The sequence below is a fragment of the Miscanthus floridulus genome, chromosome 17 (genome assembly GCF_019320115.1).
Source record: "Miscanthus floridulus cultivar M001 chromosome 17, ASM1932011v1, whole genome shotgun sequence".
Classification (NCBI taxonomy): Eukaryota; Viridiplantae; Streptophyta; class Magnoliopsida; order Poales; family Poaceae; genus Miscanthus; species Miscanthus floridulus.
The window spans coordinates 8,254,498-8,274,694 of record NC_089596.1 but is presented as its reverse complement, the minus strand read 5'-3'; the positions used below and the strand labels follow the sequence as shown (position 1 = coordinate 8,274,694).

The 20,197-nt window shown below is 45.4% G+C and overlaps 1 protein-coding gene across 12 annotated transcripts in view; it reads right to left on the bottom strand.

Annotated features, from left to right (window-relative positions):
- The window catches only part of LOC136516349 (disease resistance protein RGA2-like), a 43,475-nt gene extending 32,118 nt beyond the window's left edge, over positions 1-11,357 (bottom strand). For 3 of the 12 annotated variants that reach the window (XM_066509725.1, XM_066509729.1, XM_066509726.1), the window contains exons 1-8: positions 11,135-11,357; positions 10,911-11,048; positions 10,734-10,824; positions 6,508-10,638; positions 6,234-6,368; positions 5,866-6,000; positions 5,117-5,241; positions 4,933-5,004 (exon numbers count right to left, since the gene is read on the bottom strand). In XM_066509725.1, the coding sequence (XP_066365822.1) occupies positions 6,906-10,610 (3,705 nt within the window). In that variant the 5' untranslated portion in view covers positions 10,611-10,638; positions 10,734-10,824; positions 10,911-11,048; positions 11,135-11,357 and the 3' untranslated portion in view covers positions 4,933-5,004; positions 5,117-5,241; positions 5,866-6,000; positions 6,234-6,368; positions 6,508-6,905. The other 9 variants (XM_066509719.1, XM_066509730.1, XM_066509724.1 and 6 more) reach the window with 9 other exon arrangements.
- Between the last annotated feature and the right edge of the window lie 8,840 nt (positions 11,358-20,197).

Below are 20,197 nucleotides of genomic sequence, written 5' to 3'. Positions count from 1 at the left end.
TAGGACCAGATGCTGACCACACTCCGATTTAAGCTGAAAAGAAGAAGCTGGAGATGTCCTAAGTCTTTTCAGTACTAACAAGAACACAAAGTTTGTCGAGACAACGATCTATACCGAGTTGTTTACAAGTCATAGACGAAAGCCAGACAAGCACTCGACAAATCAAGAAAGTCTGTCAAAACATCAATCTACGTATACCAAGTTGTTTACAAGGCACAAACTAAAGCCAGAAAAGCACTCGATAGATCAAGAAAGTATGTCAAGACAATGATTTACCTAAGCCAGGTTGTTTACGAGACAAAGAAATACAGACAAAGAAGACATCAACAAAGAATAAAGAATCTCCATTCAGTCTTCAAGTATAGTGTTTTATTATAGAAGCTAGAATACAAAGGTCGATTACATCAAGCATTGTCATCAGGAGAAGAAATATCAATGTTAAGATTATCTACAATCTTCCTGGCTAAATCATCGACCTCAGGCTCCAACTTCTCAACAGCATCTAGATACTCTTGACTCTCGGCCTCATCAGCATCCTTGGACAAAGGAAACTCCAGAGAAAGAACCCGGACCTGGGCAAGAACATTCCTGGTACACAGATGGGCGCACCTCTTCACGAACTCCTGGAAACGAGTCGGCACTTGGGGAATAAACTGAGCCCAAGATTGACCATCATCTGCTAGAGTCCGAAGAAGGTCGACTACTGAACGAAAAGACTTCCACAAAGCATTCTAGTTATCAGTAGCCGTTGCCAACTTGCTAGTCAAGTCTTCAACAGTTTTTTGGACCTGCACAAGATCCCTGTCAGCTCCACGCCTAATCAACTTGGCAAGCACAAGTTCTTCTTTAGCATGAGAAATTACCTCCTCAGCCCTGTTGTGACTATTATGAACAGTTATCTTCATTTCCTCAATACCCTCCGAGAGCTTCTGCTTTTCAACTCGGAGAGCTAGGACAAGCACCAAAAAAGAAGTTAGCAGAAAGGGAAATCTGATTACAAAAGGAAACAAAAAAGAACTCGCAATACCAGTGCACTCTTTCTTCAGGGCCTCCACATTTTTCAAGGCCTCCTGGGCAGCTGCATCCCTCTGCTTTTCTGCCTCAACTACCCGGGCACGGAGAGCCTTCTCCTCCTTCTGATGCGTCTGACGCTCGGTCTCCAACTCGGCCCGACAGAGGTCAAGCTCTGCCTTCAGGGTACTCACCTCAGAAGACAACTTTTTCTCGTTTTTAGACGAGAAAAAGAAGCCGGTATGATCATAAGAAAAAGACTGAGCAAAAAGAGAGAGAAAAACAAGACATAAGGACAGAAGAAAAACGAACATCCAAAGAAAGAACTGTAGAAAAACTTACCTGGAGCTTTTCCCCAAAAGAAGTCAAAAGGGTCGACAAGCTTCCCCAGGCGGCGATTAGCTTCGACAATCGATGAGTGGCATCAAATTGCTGCACCACGTCATCAGCCAAAAGCATACCACCAGAGAACATGCCAAGAACCTGTATCCAAGTTCTTTTGATAAAAGAACCCAGCAAGAGGCTCGGGGGCTACACTCAGTGAGTGCGCTTTTTCATTAAAAAAAGCGCACATCACTCAGAAGACTTCCTCAAGACAATAGTTTTTCAAACGACATAAGATTCAAGATCCTCCAACTTTTTGTTCCAAATAGCAAGAGGCTCGGGGGCTACACTCAGTGAGTGCGCTTTTTCCTTCAAAAAAGCGCACATCACTCAGAAGACTTCTTCAACACAGAACACTTCAAGGCCACACGACAAAAAGAACCCGGACATAGCTATATCCGAGCTCTTTTCGATAAAGAACCCGGGTATATGCTCAGGAGCCCTTCGACAAAGAATCAGGGCGATTTCAAGAAAAGACCCTCCAGCTCCTTGTGCCAAACAACAAGAGGCTCGGGGGCTACACCCAAATGGGAGTACTTTTTTCTTCAAAAAGGTACACACCACGCAAAGATCTCATGAAGCGCTGCACGGTTTCGCTCAAGAAAGCACTCGGACGACACTTGTTCCTGCTCGACAAAACTTGAAGGAACAAGACGAGGCTTCCAGAACTCAACCATGAAGTGCTCGGGGGCTTATCGGTGCGGGACCCATGGGATACCCCGCAAGGAAGGGAGAAGATCTAATCTAACTAGGATTCTTCCCCTATAATCTCAGTAGTAGTATTATTCTGTAATCCTACTAGGAACTCTCATTGTAAACCGACTAGGATTCTGACCTCCTGAGTATATAAAGGAGAGCAGGGTTCCTAGGGACGAGCGAATTTTTACAACACAACACCTGACAATCAATCCAACGCAAAAGGCTAACGCCGACTGGACGTAGGGCTATTACTCGATCAACGATCGAGGGTCCGAACCAGGATAAATCGATTGTCTCTTGCGTCAACCGTCGAGTTCCTCATACGCCGAAGCCCGAACATACTGCCCCGGGTACCCCCATGGTAGACTATCGGTGGTCAAACATCGACACACACCTTCAAAGAAATACGAGGACATGATGCTGTACATTGCGGCAACTTCTACTGTGATCAGCACAGCGATAGTCGTAGAAAGAGAAGAAGAAGGACGCGTATATAAAGTACAACAACCTGTATACTACATCAGCGGAGTACTGTCAGAATAAAAAATCCGGTACCCGCATGTGCAAAAACTACTCTACGCCCTCCTGATCACTTCACGTAAGCTTCGCCACTATTTTGAAAGCCACAAGATTACCGTGGTGACAGATTTTTCACTCGGAGACATCCTACACAATAAAGACGCAACAGGGTGCATATCTAAGTGGGCAGTTGAACTTGGTGCTCTCAATATCGATTTCACCCCACGGAAGGTAATTAAATCTTAAGCCCTTGCCGATTTTGTGGCCGAGTGGACAGAGATTCAACAACCCATGCCAAATACCATCCTTGACCATTGGAAGATGTACTTTGATGGATCGCTCAAGCTAGGCGGAGCCGGTGCAGGCGTTCTCTTCATTTCTCCAGACGGAAAACAACTCAAGTATGTCCTTCAGATACTATGGCAAGCCACAAACAATGAAGCAGAATACGAAGCCCTCATCCACGGACTCCGAGTAGCAATTACCCTCGGAATCAAGCGATTACTCGTATATGACGATTCGGCGGTAGTCATCAACCAAGTCAACAAAGATTGGGACTGCACCAAAGAAAACATAGGCACTTACTGCGCTGAAATACGAAAACTCGAAAAACATTTTCAAGGATTGGAAATTCTACATGTCCTGCGCGATTCTAATATTGCAGCAGATGTCCTCGCCAAGCTCGGATCGGACAGGGCAAAGGTCCCACCCGGCGTATTCATAGAGGAATTATCAGCTCTCTCTATCAAACAACCCGGTGAGATAACCCCTGAACTACCAGCAAAAGGCACCCAGATTTTGGTAATCACCACCTCATGGACCTAGGTTTTTGTGGGTACCCACTTCCAAAGGTTTGTCCTGGAGAACAACCAGTACAAGAAGATCCCTTCAAATGGAATCAAGATGACATGACTCAAATGGAATCCTAGTCTTTGTAGGCGTTTGGATAATATTTGTTGGCTTTTTGTTTAAGAAGACCTGGAGATTCACCAATTTCAACCTATTTGACAAATTCTATGACAAGGTGCAGATCTTCTTTGTAGTCACTTGGCAACAATGGTTCAAAAAGACAAATACAAACTGAGCAAGCACTATTATATAGGTATATATGGGAAAACAACTGCGGCTTGCATCTTGTACTGTGCATGGAATGTGTGGAAAGAGAGGAATCGGAGAATTTTTGAAGGATCAGCGAGAACTCCAGCTCAGGTGTTTGCTCCAGCAAGAGAAGAAATGGCGCTGCGCTTTTCTTCCTTCTATTTAACAGCACCCTGTAAGACGTGGACTTTCTACCTTCTTAAATGATTTGACACTTGGCAGCGCTCCTGCCCGGTTTAAAAAAAAAGTAATTTAAATCCTTTGTCAAAAGAAAAATATACATGCAAACCAAACGTGCCTCTTCATAAAACAACTACGATATCAAAGACAACAAATATATCATACAAACTCTGTACACATGTGCTTCAGCTCCCTTACTCACAAACAAGAAAAAATGGATTGGGCTGAACCGAAAGAAAATAAAACAAAAAAAAATCTAAAGCTAGCTACCCGCGCTATTTGAGCAGGCCACCTTGCTAGTTATAATTACTAGTCTGTATATGAGTGTAGGTTGATGGACATGACAATATAACTAACTAGAAGGAACCCCGAAGCGCGGGCTAATCGAAAAAATAACTGTAAGATATGGATCAAGCTACAATTCCTTGGTCTACAAAACCAAACTAAGATTGCCTCCTAAACTCCTCTAGGGTGAGGAGTATGTGTTCATTCTGGTAACCAACATTTAAAAACACTGGTTGCAATAGGAAGTGAATGGAAAGAATTTGAATGGAAAGAAAACACTAAGTTTGTAGAATAGTAGAACAATGATCATGTAGAAGAGTGTCCATGATATACCCAAGTACATAGGATGAAATCATCATGAGACGCAAATAAGCATAAATGCATCAATACGGTCATTGGAAAATACTAATAGCAATGATAAGATAGTTTAAGATACCTAAGATAGTTTTAGCTATGGCAACATGGAACTTGTACTATATTTAAATCCAGTGAGCACCATTTTTTCTTCTACCCAATAGAAACATGCAAAGCAATTTTTTTGTTGGCCAACAGAAACATATGAACCTATGGATGAGTGAAGGACGGTAACTGATGATGTAGTGTTGCAGAAATCTATGGTAGAAGCAAAACTTTGCAAGTCGAACAGAACAAAGGATATATGTGGATGTCGAAAATCTGTTTTGTCAATGTAAAATCTGTAGTAGTAAGGAACCAAATGATTGGACGTAGCAGCAAATGCACAGTTAATTAACTGACCGTCATTCTTCAGAAATGGCATACATCTGCGACCCGCTGTAGAAGTAACAGATGTTTCAGATGTTGGGAACTCTGCAAAAAGGACGAAAAGGCAATGGGTCGATTGAAGAAGTCTAGAAGATAATGCAGTTGAACATGCATCACACATGGCATAAATACATAAGGAAAAAACAGATGTGAATACCATGAGGAGAGGCGGTATCATGGAAGCCGTGCCATACAACGACACCTCAATGCTAGAAGCACCATACAACGGCGCCTCAATGCTTCTCGGTGTGGTATTTAGCATCTTTTTGGTAGGAGATGGCCCTAAAGTGTAGGCTAACAAATTAGGCTATGTAGCTTCACACTAAATAATGGAAGCAGAATGCACAATGGAATTGGAAGGTAAGCATCTCCATAACATAGCAGCGCACCAACATGCATAAACAAACTTACCACACTGAAATTATTCATTATCTAAAGAACTTATGTCAAACCTTGTGCAAATAATTAATAGGAAAAATATCAGACTCGCCACACTTCTTAATGGTCAGCATCAGCATAATCTGACAATTTTGCAATGGCACTCTGCTACACATGGGCGAGGATAGACATAGCGAAGAACTGGAATGCGCTGCATCCCACTCACTCAGCAACGAACTACATATATAAGCAGCTGAGTCAACTAAATATTCTAAAAATTAAAGGATGATTTAATTTTGTGACCGTAAGTAGAACCCAGGAAAAAAAAAGTGACGTCCTCATTGAAATAACTAAATTATCATATGATTCTGACAACAATGTATAAATATCTATATTAATTTGAAGAAATATAAAAATACATGTCTACATCAGTTAATCCTTTACTCAGGAATTCAAAATATTCATTATGTAAAGAACTTATGTCTCAAACCTTGCGCAAATAACTAATAGGGAAAATAACAGACTCACCATAGTTATTAATGGTCAGCGTAATCTGACAATTTTGCAATGGCACTCAGCACTTGAATACCATCTGTATCTGGAACTTAGCGAGCAGAATGGCATACGGTCCCAAATTAGATGTGGTAGAGTGAGATTATGCACCTGAATCGTAGGAATGGTAAGCGGATCTGTTAAACGGAAAATTTAGAGGGCTACATACAGTTGACATTGACATCCAATTGCACATACAGTCACCTGTACATTAACATTTGAGGGGGAAAATAAAATATATGTCTACATCAGTTAATCCTTTACTCAGGAATTCAAAATATTCATTATGTAGAGAACTTATGTCAAACCTTGCGCAAATAACTAATAGGGAAAATAAGACTCACCACAGTTATTAATGGTCAGCAAAAGCTGACAATTTTGCAATAGCACTCGGCAGTTCAATACCATCTTTATCAGGAACTTAGCAAGCAGAATGGCATGCTGTCCCCAATTAGGTGTGGTAGAGTGAGATTATGCACCTGAATCATAACGGATCTGTTAAACGGAAAATTTAGAGGGCTACATACAGTCGACAGTGACTTCCAATTGCACATACAGTCACCCGTACATTAACATCTGAGGGGGGAAAAAGAAGAAGAAGAAAAAGGTATAGCATACCTGAGGTGGAGGGGACGTTGGTGCAGGGGCCATGCGAAGGAGATGGCCGGACGCTTGGTCGACGGCCATGTGCTGCCGCTGCTCCAGGGGCGGCGCGAGGGAGATGGCCGAACGCTGGTTCGGTGCTCTGCGGTGGCCGCGTGAGGGCGAGGGGTCTGGAGCAGGCAAGCCGGCGGCCGAGTCGCACTGCCGCTGGTGCAGGGGCGCACAAGGCAGAGGCCGTGACGCAGTTTGGGGAAGAGTGCATCGGTGGTTCTAGAACCTGGGTGCGTGGCCGACATCTAATGGCAACGTGGCTGGAGGCATGCATTGGTAGTAGTCTTACAGGCAGCAGAATGTACCAACGGTTGCATCTGCCGCATTCACGTGTGGTATGTGCTTTGAAGACCTGCTCCTCCCTACCCCTCCAAATCAAATATACACACACTACGAATGTGACTGACAAGGTGCCAGTCAGGCCCTGCCCCTAGCTTGTAACGCGCCGCCAAACTAGGGCAACCGTTAATGAGCAATTCCTCGAGAGCAGTTAGGCGTTGTATGGATTGGGGCAAGTATTGAAGGGCAGGGGAATCCTGGATAGAAAGCGAACGAAGCGCAGAGAGTTGTCCAATCCACTCCGGCAGCACCGTCAGTGCAGGACCTGATAACATGTTGAGATGTTCAAGCGAGGTGAGGTGCTGAATCGCCTCTGGGAACTGCTTCAAATCGCCCATACTCAGTTCAAGGCGTCGCAGAGAATGCAGTTCTCCAAGCCAGTCAGGCAACGTGCCAACGGCGGGGCATCCGCTGATGCAGAGACGCTCGAGAGAGGTGAGGTTCCGCATGCTCTCTGGTAGCTGTGCCAGGTCATTGCAGCTGTAAATAGACAACTCTTTCAGCTTAGTGAGGTGCTGCAGCAGTTCCCAGTCAGATGATGATCCTGTAACTTCGATTAGCTCTAGACTCTTGAGGCGAGGGACCAACGCATGCATGCTGGGCAGCTGATGGGAGAACCTTCCTGTGGATAGCAGCTGCACATTGCTTCTGTCTAAAGCCATATGCTCCAACGATGGTGGAAAGTAGGGGCTCCCATTTAATTTCGGGCAGCCACGTATGCGTAGACTGGACAGGACAGGGAAAGGATATTGTGCTGCCAATTCTTTCTCCCCAGTTTCAAAACCACTTGATGTAGTCCGCAGCTCCTCTAAATTAGGCATTTCGTCCAGCACAAGGGTCTTCAGTGAAGGCAACTCAACAAATCCTCTCATATGCCTCAAGTTTGGAAATCTTTCCAGCGTTAACCAAGTTAAACGAAGGAAATGGGATGCAGTAGTTTGCTTCAGCATTATGCCACCTTCACAATATGAAGAATCATTTTGCTTCATCATCCATCCTGGCAAGCAGGGGCCCCTGTAACCATAGATATCCAAGTCCTCAATTTGCGATGGTGGCTCAAGAGCGTTCAGCACACCCCAATCATGTTCCATATCTGATACCAACTCTTCTTCGGTATCACTTAAAGACCAGTTCAGCACCAAGCTTTGTATGCTAGTCTTCCGCTTCAAGCAAGCCTTCTCTGCATCACTTGGATTCTTCAAATACTTAAGGTTGGTAATTACCAAGCGACCACCTATCATATCAAGGTTTTCTAGCTCTGAGATCCTCGCATCATCTGCACCACACCCAACAACAAACAATCCCAGCTTTCTTAAACGGGTCAGCTGTCCCAATCCTGATGGTAAGCAGCACAGTTTACTACAACCCCTTATGTTCAAAACTGCAAGCCTTTTCAAGTTTGCTATGCCCTTAGGCAACTCCCGTAGCTCCTCGCATCCCTCAAGGTCAATACATTCTAGAGTATCAATCGATGTAACCCATTGAGGTAGCATGGTAACTTTGGTTCCAGAAAGGTTCAGAGTACGCAATGTATGACAGGATAATGTGCTTGGCAGGTCTTGCAAACCCGTACAACCATTAAAGTTGATAGTTCGCAAGTTTTTGAACTCCCCAATGATGTCTGACGGTAGTTGTTGCAGAGATGAACAACGCTCTATATCAAGTACACATAGGTTTTCAATTCTACCTAGAGAGCTTGGTATCTCTCGGAGCTTCGTGCAGGCATATAGTTGCAAGGACTGAAGAACATAAAAGTCACCAATGAACTGAGGCAAACTCTCAAGATCAGTAATGCAACACAACTCTAGAGTCCTTAGCTTCCGAAGCTTTCCAACAGACTCAGGTAATGTCACAAAACCTTTGCAGTTAACAAAATGGAGTGACTGCAAGTTCCAACACCTCGAGATAGCTTCTGGAACTGTTGTAAAACTAACATTGTGGATTTCAAGATACCCAAGATACTCAAACTTTAATATGAATAGTGAAAACGGAGTATCAATTGCATAGTCCAAAACAACACTGCGCATACAACAACTATTCTTCACTGTGGTATCAAAAGATGGCTTACTGTCAGAGATATATAGAGCACGGACCTTGTCAAATAAGCCCTTGTCAACATTCTCAGTGAATGAAGTCAAAGATAAATATCTATACCTATGAGTAAATTCTTCTGTTGTATGAATTGGCACACAAGTCACCAGTTCATCCTTTAGTATCTGTCGAGTGAGATCATGGATCAAATCGTGCATGTTGTATATATCAGTATTCCAGCTCCCATAAGCTTCCTGAAGAAACCTGACTTTTACAAGAGAATCTAAGTAGTCTCTTCCGATATCTTCAGGTTGCTCTCCATTCATTGCATTGATGAATCCATGAGCTATCCATTGGGCAATCAAACGATCTTTCTGGATTCCATAGCCCTTCGGGAATATGGAGCAAAATGTAAAGCACTGCTTCAGTTCATCTGCCAAGTGAATATAGCTCAACTTCAAGGATGCAAACACTCTGTCATTTATCCTCGGAACATTCCATAAATTATTATCTCTTATGGCCCTCCACGTACTTATTTGCTTCTTGTCACGAAGGACTGCTCCAAGAGTTCGAATTGCTAGCGGCACCCCACCACATCTCTTGATAATCTCTTTTCCGACTTGTACATAATCGGAGCTCAAATCTTGCTCTGCCCATCCAGAACCCTTCAGGAATAAGTTCCAACTCTCAGACTCTGATAAGAATGCCAAATCAAATGTATGTCTTGATTTCACAGCATCTGCAACCTTTTGATCACGAGTGGTTAACATAATCCTTGTTTCAGGTGCACCACATTTTAGCTGCACCATGAACTGTTCCCAGTCATGTCTGTCCTCATGCCAAGCATCATCAAGGATAAGAAGAAACTTCTTATTGCTCAACTTCTCGGAGATTTTTTGGGCCATGTGCTGCGGGGGATGACGATCTGAATTATCTCCAACAATTGTTTGAAATAGCTTGCCGTTGAGCTTCTCAAAATCAAACTCTTGAGACACATGGACCCAGAATATTTCATCTCCGAAGTGCTCCTTTATCTTGACGTCATGGCAAATGTGTTTGGCCAAAGTAGTTTTGCCTGACCCCCCTAATCCGACGATAGAAACTACCATGCTGTTCTCTCCAGCATTACATTCTACAAGCTTAGATATGATTGCATCCTTTTCTTGATCCCTACAGGGTATTTCGGACTCCGGAACCTCGCTCAACCAGTACATTTTTCCAACTGTCCTGTAGCTAGTACCAACATGTTGATCCCTTGGAACTAAAGTATTGACATCACTTCTTTGCTTGACGATTGCAGCAAATCTCACCTTGATTGCCTTGATCTTATGAGCCATCTTGTATCGGAATGCAAATGCCTTTGGTTTTGCACAGAAGCAGCCAGCTATAGCACTCTTGTCATCATCTCTTTCCATCTTCTGTTTCTCAGCTTCTAGCTGGACTTCTTGTAGTACATCGTCAATGTCATAAGCCACATCTTTCAATTTTACAACCCAGAGAGACTGTGGCTCACTCTGTATTGCTCTGTCACGTGCTGCCGACAGCCAGCCTGTAATCTCTGCGTGTATATCCTGGAGCTCGGAGAGATCTCTTTGTACACCGGTTATGGCAGCAAACTCAGTGGCTAACAGTGAAACTAGCTTGTCACCTGCAACCTTCAACACTCCAGATGCTAAAGCAGCCTCCATCCCACTCATTATGTCAAAGAAACTCTTGCCTAAACCCCTGCGGATGAAATTGAAAGCAAGCGGTTACATTGAGTTTCACAAATCCAAAACAGGATTGTGCGTGTTGGGCTTAAACCAAAGCAGATTAAGTACCTCAACTCAACTGCGGCGAGGCTACAACCCAACGAGAAAGAGGAAATGGGTTCTTCGGGGGTCCAGCTCCAGGATGCAGAGGCCTGCAGATCTGAGGCAGGTGATGAAGAAAATGAGCAGGTGGTCGAACCCAACGAGAAGGAGAAACAGGATTTCGGCCGAGATCATCCTCATTACCTCGGTCGCGTCGTCGTCGGCGACGAGAGGCCTCCCCTAGTCGGGCTGTGAACTCAACTGCGGCGAGGCTACAACCCAACGAGAAAGAGGAGATGGGTTCTTCGGGGGTCCAGCTCCAGGATGCAGAGGCCTGCAGATCTGAGGCAGGTGATGAAGAAAATGAGCAGGTGGTCGAACCCAACGAGAAGGAGAAACAGGATTCCGGCCGAGATCATCCTCATTACCTCGGTCGCGTCGTCGTCGGCGACGAGAGCCTCCCCTAGTCGGGTTGTGCGCGGTGGTCAATGGTCACTGCTGCTCACTTCTCACGCCCATGGAGACGAACGGAGAGAGGAGAGTGAATGTCCACACCGCACTTGCCATAGAAAACAAAGAGAGAAAGATTGTCGGATCGGATGCAAAGTGGAAGGAGATAGCGACTGAGGACCGAACGATGCTTGCTTTGTGAGTTGGTGGTGGTGACTGGACCCCAGCGGCCACTGAGAGCATGATTGCTTTTAGCCTCAGAAATCGCGTGGCAACTGGCAAGAGCATCTATCTACAGTGGTTCCAGAAAATCCATCCTCTTTCCCTGGAAAAACAAGCTCCAATAGATCCCTTTCTAATCCTCTTTTCCAAAAAAATTTCTTTCCTTGGAAAAACAAGCTCCAATAGATCCTTTTCTAACCCTCTTTTCCAAACTTTTTTTCTCAATCTCGTTTGGATATTGTCGAATTTATCTCAATCTACATATATTAAGGTAAAAATTAGTTCAAGTTTTACTTCAGTCCACCTAACATATATCGATTAAGACGAATCCCACTACATCAAAGAAGACCTAAAAGGGGATTGCTCACCCATACCCTTTCCTACTAGAGGCTGTTTTTCTACCACTCGTCGTTTGTTAGTCACCAGGCCTCGCCCACGGTCCACCTCGCTAGTCGCTGCCAGTTGCGCCCCAGTGCCAACCGTGTCCTCCACACGCACGTATCGTTAGGCTTAGGCCTGGACAAAAAGCTCACAGCTCGATACCTCGCTCGACTTGCTTGTTAGTGGCTCGGCTCGGATCGGCTCGTTTATATTTTTCAGTGAACTGAGCCAGCATTTTAGCTCGTATAGTTAACGAGCCAGCCAACTCGAGCGGGCTCGCAAGCCTAACGAGCCAAAACTATTTGCCTTAAACTTATATTAGTTTTGTATAGCTTGTTGATGCATTGCACTTTATAATTGGTTGATTGATGGCTGGACCTGGACCTAGACCTGCAAATTCAGGATTACTATAATTTTATCACTTTTGTTTTAAATAGATGTATAGATCCTTAATAATGAATTATGGATGCATTATATATATAAATATAGAGTGCATGCTATTGATGTATGTTTGGTACTGTAGTATATTGTTATACTTGTATATACGTCAGTACATATTAATTTATTTGTTTGATTTAAGGCTTATAAATGGGTTATTACTGTATTATTACTATTTTCAAGCTTTAAATAAATATATAAAATTAAAAATTTTATGTTTTTTTTGCCTGGCTTGCGAGCTAAATGAGTCGAGCCGAACGAGTTATCCAGCCATAGTCAGGCTGCGCTCGCACTATCACATGGTCGAAGAAGAGAGGAGAGAAGGAAAAGAAAGAGAAATAGTAACCCGCTACATGTAGGTCACATGTGTCCGGAGAGGAATAAAGAGGAACTGATACAACATCCATCTCCTGTTTTTTGAGATTTCTTTATCTCAGACTTAGGAAAAATGAGATGTTCTGTCTGTGGGAGATGCTCTAACAAAGTAAAAGGGTGTCAAGTTATGCATGTATCTAGTATATGGGTACGGTGTAGTTATAAATGGGGAGTTGTAACTGAGAGTTACGGATAGAGTTTAAACATACTTTTATTGGTAATGCTCGGCCACGGGTGTAGCCCCCATCTCTCTTAAAAAATCCCTACTCCGCCTCACAACGCACATGCCAAGCTAGAAAGGCATTCCCAAATCCCAAGCAATGACTCCGCCACTGCCGTCGCATGACTTGCAACTCGCGTCGGCCGGGCTAATCTTCGTCGGCTGCTGCTACCTCTCTCTTCTCCGTTCGTATCCGGCGATCGGCATCCCTCCTCCACCAGCAACAGGTAGTAATGACTCCCGGCGCCACCGCTACACCTACATCTTGTGCTAGCCGGGCTAATTCCGCCCTGTCGCACCCCCATCCCCCACGAGCGGACGACACTAGATGACTGCAGCCAAGCGAGCAGCAACACTGGAGTAGCAGCAGCGGGGCCACGCCGACGGGTGCTAGCTTGGGCCGTGAGCAGGTGCGCGAGAATCGTTTGAGGAGCGACGGGCGCAAGCGTGCGGAGCGACGTACCCGAGGTTGCTGGATACCGTAGTTTCTCACCAGGTAGGCTGTGGCTGCCGGCGACGCCGTGTTTCAAGTGTTTCAGGCATTTTAGACTTATGTTTCAAGTGTTTTGTCTGGATGTTGCAAAAGTAGATATGGGATGTTGCAGATGTTGCAATGACAATATATGCATGTTGCAAGCCTATGTTTCAAGTGTTTTAGGTCAGATGTATATTTCAAGTGTTTCATCTGAATATTACATATGTTACTATGGCTATACACGTATGTTTCAAGCATATGTTTCGAGTGTTTCAGATGTTTTAGACTTTATGTTGCAAGCGTTTCATCTGGATGTTGCAAAAGTAGATCTAGATGTTATATATGTTGCTATAGCTATACATGCATGTTTCAACCACATGTTTCAAGTGTTTCATCTGTTTCATATGTATGTTGTAAGTGTTTTATTTGGATGTTTCAAAAGTACTCCCTCCGTCCACAAAAGAATGCAATTCTCATTTTTTTTAAGAGTCAAACAGTCTGAACTTTTACAAAATTTATATAAAAAATACAAACATTCATGGCACAAAATAAGTACTATTAGATTTGTTATAGAATATATTTTCATAATAAATTTATTTGGAGACATAAATAATAAAACTATTTACTATAAATTTGATCAAACTTGAGCAAAATTGACTAGTACTTATTTTGTGCCATGAATGTTTGTATTTTTTATATAAATTTTGTAAAAGTTCAGACTGTTTGACTCTTAAAAAAATGAGAATTGCATTCTTTTGTGGACGGAGGGAGTACTTTTGAAACATCTAAATAAAACACTTACAACATACATATGAAACAGATGAAACACTTAAATATGCGGTTGAAACATGCATGTATAGCTATAGCAACCTATATAACATCTAGATCTACTTTTGCAACATCCATATGAAACGCTTGCAACATAAAGTCTAAAACATCTGAAACACTCGAAACATATGCTTGAAACATACGTGTATAGCTATAGTAACATATGCAATATTCAGATGAAACACTTGAAACATACATCTGACCGGCACGGATACCATAATTGCATTCTTTTTTGGACGAAGTGAGTAGATCTCGGGGAGCATCCACATGTTGCAATGGTGTGGTATTGCTGCTACTGTGTGGACCACCGTGGGTCATCGTATGTTTCAAAAGTATATTGTTACTGCTGCTGCATGGGTCACCGTGCCTACCCTGGTTCTGCTATGTGCATGCGAGCGTGTGAACGTGCCTTATGCTGGTGCTGGTGCTGGTGCTGTTGTGTGCACCTGCGGGTGCTGTTGCTGCGTGCATGCTGGCGCGTAACCGCGCTGCCTGCTGGTGGCAGTGGCGGAGCCAGGATTTCACGGCGGGGTATTCCATGTATGAAAAATTTCCAATGCATATAAGCAATAGTAATAAGGGGCAAAACCAGTACAAAATTGATCCTGATGCACAGCTCAAGTAATATATAATTTTTTTATAGAATATATGTTAGGTAAAATATATTTTTACCCTGGTAACAAGGCACCAGGCAAAGTGAACCTGGTGTCGCCCCTAGTAATAATCAACGTTACAAGAACAAAATGCAACATTTTTTAGAAAAAAAAAATACAATGCAATAAAAAAATAGAAAACGAAACATTCAATTCTTACTATGAAGAATCAAGAATGAATCTGGGGTCGTTTGTGTTCGCCTTGCTATTGCTTCAAGCCAGAGATGAGAAAGGTGCCGAGAGGGAGGGCCGGACGCCGGAGCCGAGGGGGAGCCTGCAAAGACCCCTGATCGCCGCCGCTGCCAGAGGAGTGCTGGGCGCAAGGCGCTACCGTGTTGGTTGTCGAGGCCCGACTGCCGGAGGGCCGAGGGGCGACCGGGCGAGGGCTGAAGGCAGTGGCGGAGCGAGGATTTCACGGTGGGGTATTCTACATATGAAAAATTTCTAATGCATATAAGCAATAGTAATAAGGGGCAAAACCAATATAAAATTGATCCTGGTGCACACCTCAAGTAATATATAAATTTTTTATAGAATATATGTTAGGTAAAATATATTTTTACCCTGGTAACAAGGCACCAGGCAAAGTGAACCTGGTGTCGCCCTGGTAATAATCAACGTTACAAGAACAAAATGCAACATTTTTTTAGAAAAAAAAACACAATGCAATAAAAAAATAGAAAATGAAACATTCAATTCTTACTATGAAGAATCAAGAATGGATCTGGGGTCGTTTGTGTTCGCCTTGCTATTGCTTCAAGCCAGAGATGAGAAAGGTGCCGAGGGGGAGGGCCGGACGCCAAAGCCGAGGGGGGGCCTGCAAAGACCCCTGATCGCCAGCGCTGCCAGAGGAGTGCCGGACGCAAGGGGCTGCCATGTTGGTTGTCAAGGCCCGACTGTCGGAGGGCCGATCGGGCGAGGGCTGAAGGTAGTGGCGGAGCCAGGATTTCACGGCGGGGTATTCCACGTATGAAAATTTTCCAATGCATATAAGCATTAGTAATAAGGGGCAAAACCAGTATAAAATTGATCCTGATGCACAACTCAAGTAATATATAAATTTTTTATAGAATATATGTTAGGTAAAATATATTTTTACCCTGGTAACAAGGCACCAGGCAAAGTGAACCTGGTGTCGCCCCTGGTAATAATCAATGTTACAATAACAAAATGCAACATTTTTTTAGAAAAAAAACACAATGCAATAAAAAAATAGAAAACGAAACATTCAATTCTTACTATGAAGAATCAAGAATGGATCTGGGGTCGTTTGTGTTCGCCTTGCTATTGCTTCAAGCCAGAGATGAGAAAGGTGCCGAGGGGGAGGGCCGGACGCCGAAGCCGAGGGGGAGCCTGCAAAGACCCCTGATCGCCAGCGCTGCCAGAGGAGTGCCGGGCACAAGGCGTTGCCATGTTGGTTGTCGAAGCCCGACTGTCGGAGGGCCGACCGGGCGAGGGCTGAAGGCAGTGGCGGAGCCAGGATTTCACGGCGGGGTATTCCACGTATGAAAAAATTCCAATGCATATAAGCATTAGTAATAAGGGGCAAAACCAGTATAAAATTGATCCTGATGCACAGCTCAAGTAATATATAAATTTTTTATAGAATATATGTTAGGTAAAATATATTTTTACCCTGGTAACAAGGCACCATGCAAAGTGAACCTGGTGTCGCCCCTGGTAATAATCAACGTTACAATAACAAAATGCAACATTTTTTTAGAAAAAAACACAATGCAATAAAAAAATAGAAAACGAAACATTCAATTCTTACTATGAAGAATCAAGAATGGATCTGGGGTCGTTTGTGTTCGCCTTGCTATTGCTTCAAGCCAGAGATGAGAAAGGTGCCGAGGGGGAGGGCCAGACGCCGGAGCCGAGGGGGAGCCTGCAAAGACCCCTGATTGCCGGCGCTGCCAAAGGAGTGCCGGGCGCAAGGCGTTGCCATGTTGGTTGTCGAGGCCCGACTGCCGGAGGGCCGAGGGGCGACCGGGCGAGGGCTGAAGGGCCGAGGGGGAGAGCCGACCTGCCATGCCGTTGTGGATCCGCCCGCCGGTGCAGCTGCCGCCCTCTGGTCGATGAGAGCGACGGACGGGAGTAAGAGACCGGGACGGGAATACGATCGATGGGTTTGTCTTTCTGAGTTCGTGGGCTGCTGCTACTAGTTGTTCTACTGGACTTTTGGGCTACATATTTGAAACATTCAACAAACTAACATGCTGTATCATTATAAATGTATACGTATATTTGTGTTTGTCACAAAAAAATATGGGTATTCCATGGAATACAGTGGCATACCCTTAGCGCCGCCCATGGCTGAAGGGCCGAGGGGGAGAGCCGACCTGCCGTGCCGTTGTGGCGCCGCCCGCCGGTGCAGCTGCCGCCCTCCGGTCGATGAGAGCGACGGACGGGAGTAAGAGACCGGGACGGGAATACGGTCGATGGGTTTCTGTCTTTCTGAGTTCGTGGGCTGCTGCTACTAGTTGTTCTAGTGGACTTTTGGGCTACATATTTGAAACATTCAACAAACTAACATGCTGTATCATTATAAATGTATACGTATATTTATGTTTGTCACAAAAAATATGGGTATTCCATGGAATACAGGGGCATACCCCTAGCGCCGCCCATGGCTGGTGGTGCTGCTGCTATGCGCATGCGCGCGTGAAAAGGAGCGGGCTTGGGTGGTCCCCACGTATGCATGGGCATGGACGAGTGGGGCGTTGGTGGCGTGGCCTTTTCCCGTGGGACGCGTGACAGAGGAGGCGCGGGAGTTGCATTCGCGCGTGTGACGGAGGAGGCTCGGGAGCTGTGTCCGAACATGTCATCTTTCCGAACTTCCATGCGCTAGCCATTCACCCTGGAATACTTTTATATCCCTTAGTGGGAGGTTTGAGCGTCTAGATGTCATGACCTCTGACAGTATCTACTGCATAATAATAAATTTGGTTTATTTTGTACCGTGGGTTAATTTTTTTTTATTCTGGACTAGGTTACAGTTAAGTGGTACTGCGCCTTTGAAAAACGGAATTGCTGGCGCTCAGGAGTCCGATCTCATATTGATCCGTCGGACGGTACGGTGGAGCTTGGCAACTGCGCCCTGGAGCTTGGCAACGTCAAAGTTCGATCACGACCCGTTCCCAGCAACGCTGCGATCTCCCACACTATTGTTCCCCACATGCGCCAACGACCCCTGCGTGCAGCCCTCTCTCTGAGAAGATCAGCCTACGCCACGTGTCTTGCCCATGCCACACGTCTTGCCCACGCACAACTGCTCAGCGCTTAGCGTGCCACCTCAGGCGCGCAACGCAATATGGCCGACTGGTGGTAGGGAGGGAGTCCGAGTCACCATGGATTTGATAAGAGAGACTCTGAGAAGATCAGAGAGAAGGTGAGGGTGGAAAAAGAAACGGCCTCTAATGACCCATATCATTATTAACCATGCACCACAGCTTGTTACTCTTGACTTTACTGAACTCTTAACTTCACTTTGATTCAGGCGTGTCCACTAGTCCCCATTTGGAATCAAGAAACTCTAACAGAAAAGAGTCAAGGCCACGCTAGTTGCTGGTAACAAATTCATTGTTCGATAATAGCAAAAGATTCCCACCTCTTATGATCAGACGTGATGTTATTGCCATGCACTCATGCTAAGGATATAGTTGCTATTAACAGTCGCCCCTACACTCCGCGCCCCCAACTATGCCTACATTTCACGCACCCACCCGGGGGCTTGCGCACGTGGGGACCACTGGCGACCTGCGCCCGCCACTCCTTGCGTCCGGATGGACGGCCATGCAGCCCACCCCTGTCCGCCTCGTCCCCACCTCGCACGTGCACCCTGCCCTCGTCCCTGCGCCCCGCTCCTTCCCTCGGACAGCCATCTCTTTCTCCGCGTGGGCAAGACTCGGGAGCCGGCCCCAGCTCGTTGCGCCCCCGTCTGTTGGTCCCCAGCTCTGTCGTGCCCCATCCCCCGGCGCCTGGGCCGTGCGCCCATCACTCATCGTGCCCCTGTGAAACACTTACAACATGAAACACTTAGATACAACATACATCGGATATAAATGAAACATTTGAAATATACTGTTGAAACATATGCAATATTCAGATAAAACACTTGACAACATGTGTGTGAAACATATGCAACATCCAGATAAAACACTTGCAACATGTGTGTGAAACATACAACTCTAGATAAAACACTTGTTGCAACATAACCGAAAACACTTGCAAAAATATGCAACATGATCTACTTTTGCAACATCTATATGTAACAATTGCAACATACCTCTGAAACATCTGAAACACTTGAAACATACATTTGTAACATAGGGGAGTGGAAGGATGGGGCCGGTCAATTCCGGTCATCGGGGTGGGATCCGGCGGCGAGCGGCAGCGCGCGAGCACCACCAGCACCAGCACCAATGGTGGCGCGCGAGCACCACCACCATCCAGCACCAGCAGCACTAGCCTTGGCTCAGCCTGGCGGGCGACGCGCGCTACGAGAGGGAGCAGGTGGTGTAGCGCACAGTCGAAGCGAGGACCGAGCGGCGCAGGTGGGGCGTGCGACGGCGCAGGAGCGAGGAGCGAGCAAGCAAGCAAGCGGCGTAGGGTCTGGGGCGCGGTGGGAGAACGTCGCCGCAGCGAGTGGAGCGAGGCGCGGCGTCTGGATGAGAATAAGAGACATGGAAATGAGCAAAGAATAAAAAAAAGGCAAAGTTGTGGTGCACGTCACGCCACGCGTTTGTCTGGAGGGAGTCGCTGGCGTCGGACGTCCTGTTTGTAGCATTACCGTTTGAAAAAACTGAATACTAGTGTAAGCTACTCTCTTCATTCCTAAATAACTGTCGTTCTCGCTTTCCGAGAAATAACTTTGACTAGTTCTATATAAAAAAATATTAATATTTATGATATATAATTAATATCAATAGATATATTGTTGAATCTATTTTTATAATAAATTTATTTGGAGACATAAATATTGCACATATTTTCTATAAATTCAGTCAAACTTCCGACATGAAAACAAAAATGACGGTTATTTAGGGACGGAGGGAGCGGGCTCGGAAAGCAGAGCCGCGGAGACACTGGTATGTGTGTGATGGTTGAGGCAGTCTAATCAGTTCTTGATGAGTAAACCACTGCAGTCTGCGGGATGGCAGTGACGACGACGGTGGCGACAGGCTACGGTCCAGCATCTTGGCTCAACGTTTGTGCTAGGGGCACCTCGGGCGAAAGCTTTGGCGACGGCGACGCCTGTGGGCGCCGTTTTCCTTGTTGGGGGCGTCGTGTTTTTGTGCCCCCAGCCATGTCTTCCACGGGTGAAAACCCAGTCCATTCCTGGACGAGCGACGGCGACGCATTCGGCGCCGTACCCTTCCTGAAGGCGTCGCTGTGGAAATTCGTCTCGGCCGCGATGTCTCCTTCGGCGGATGTCCTCCGCCTCCCG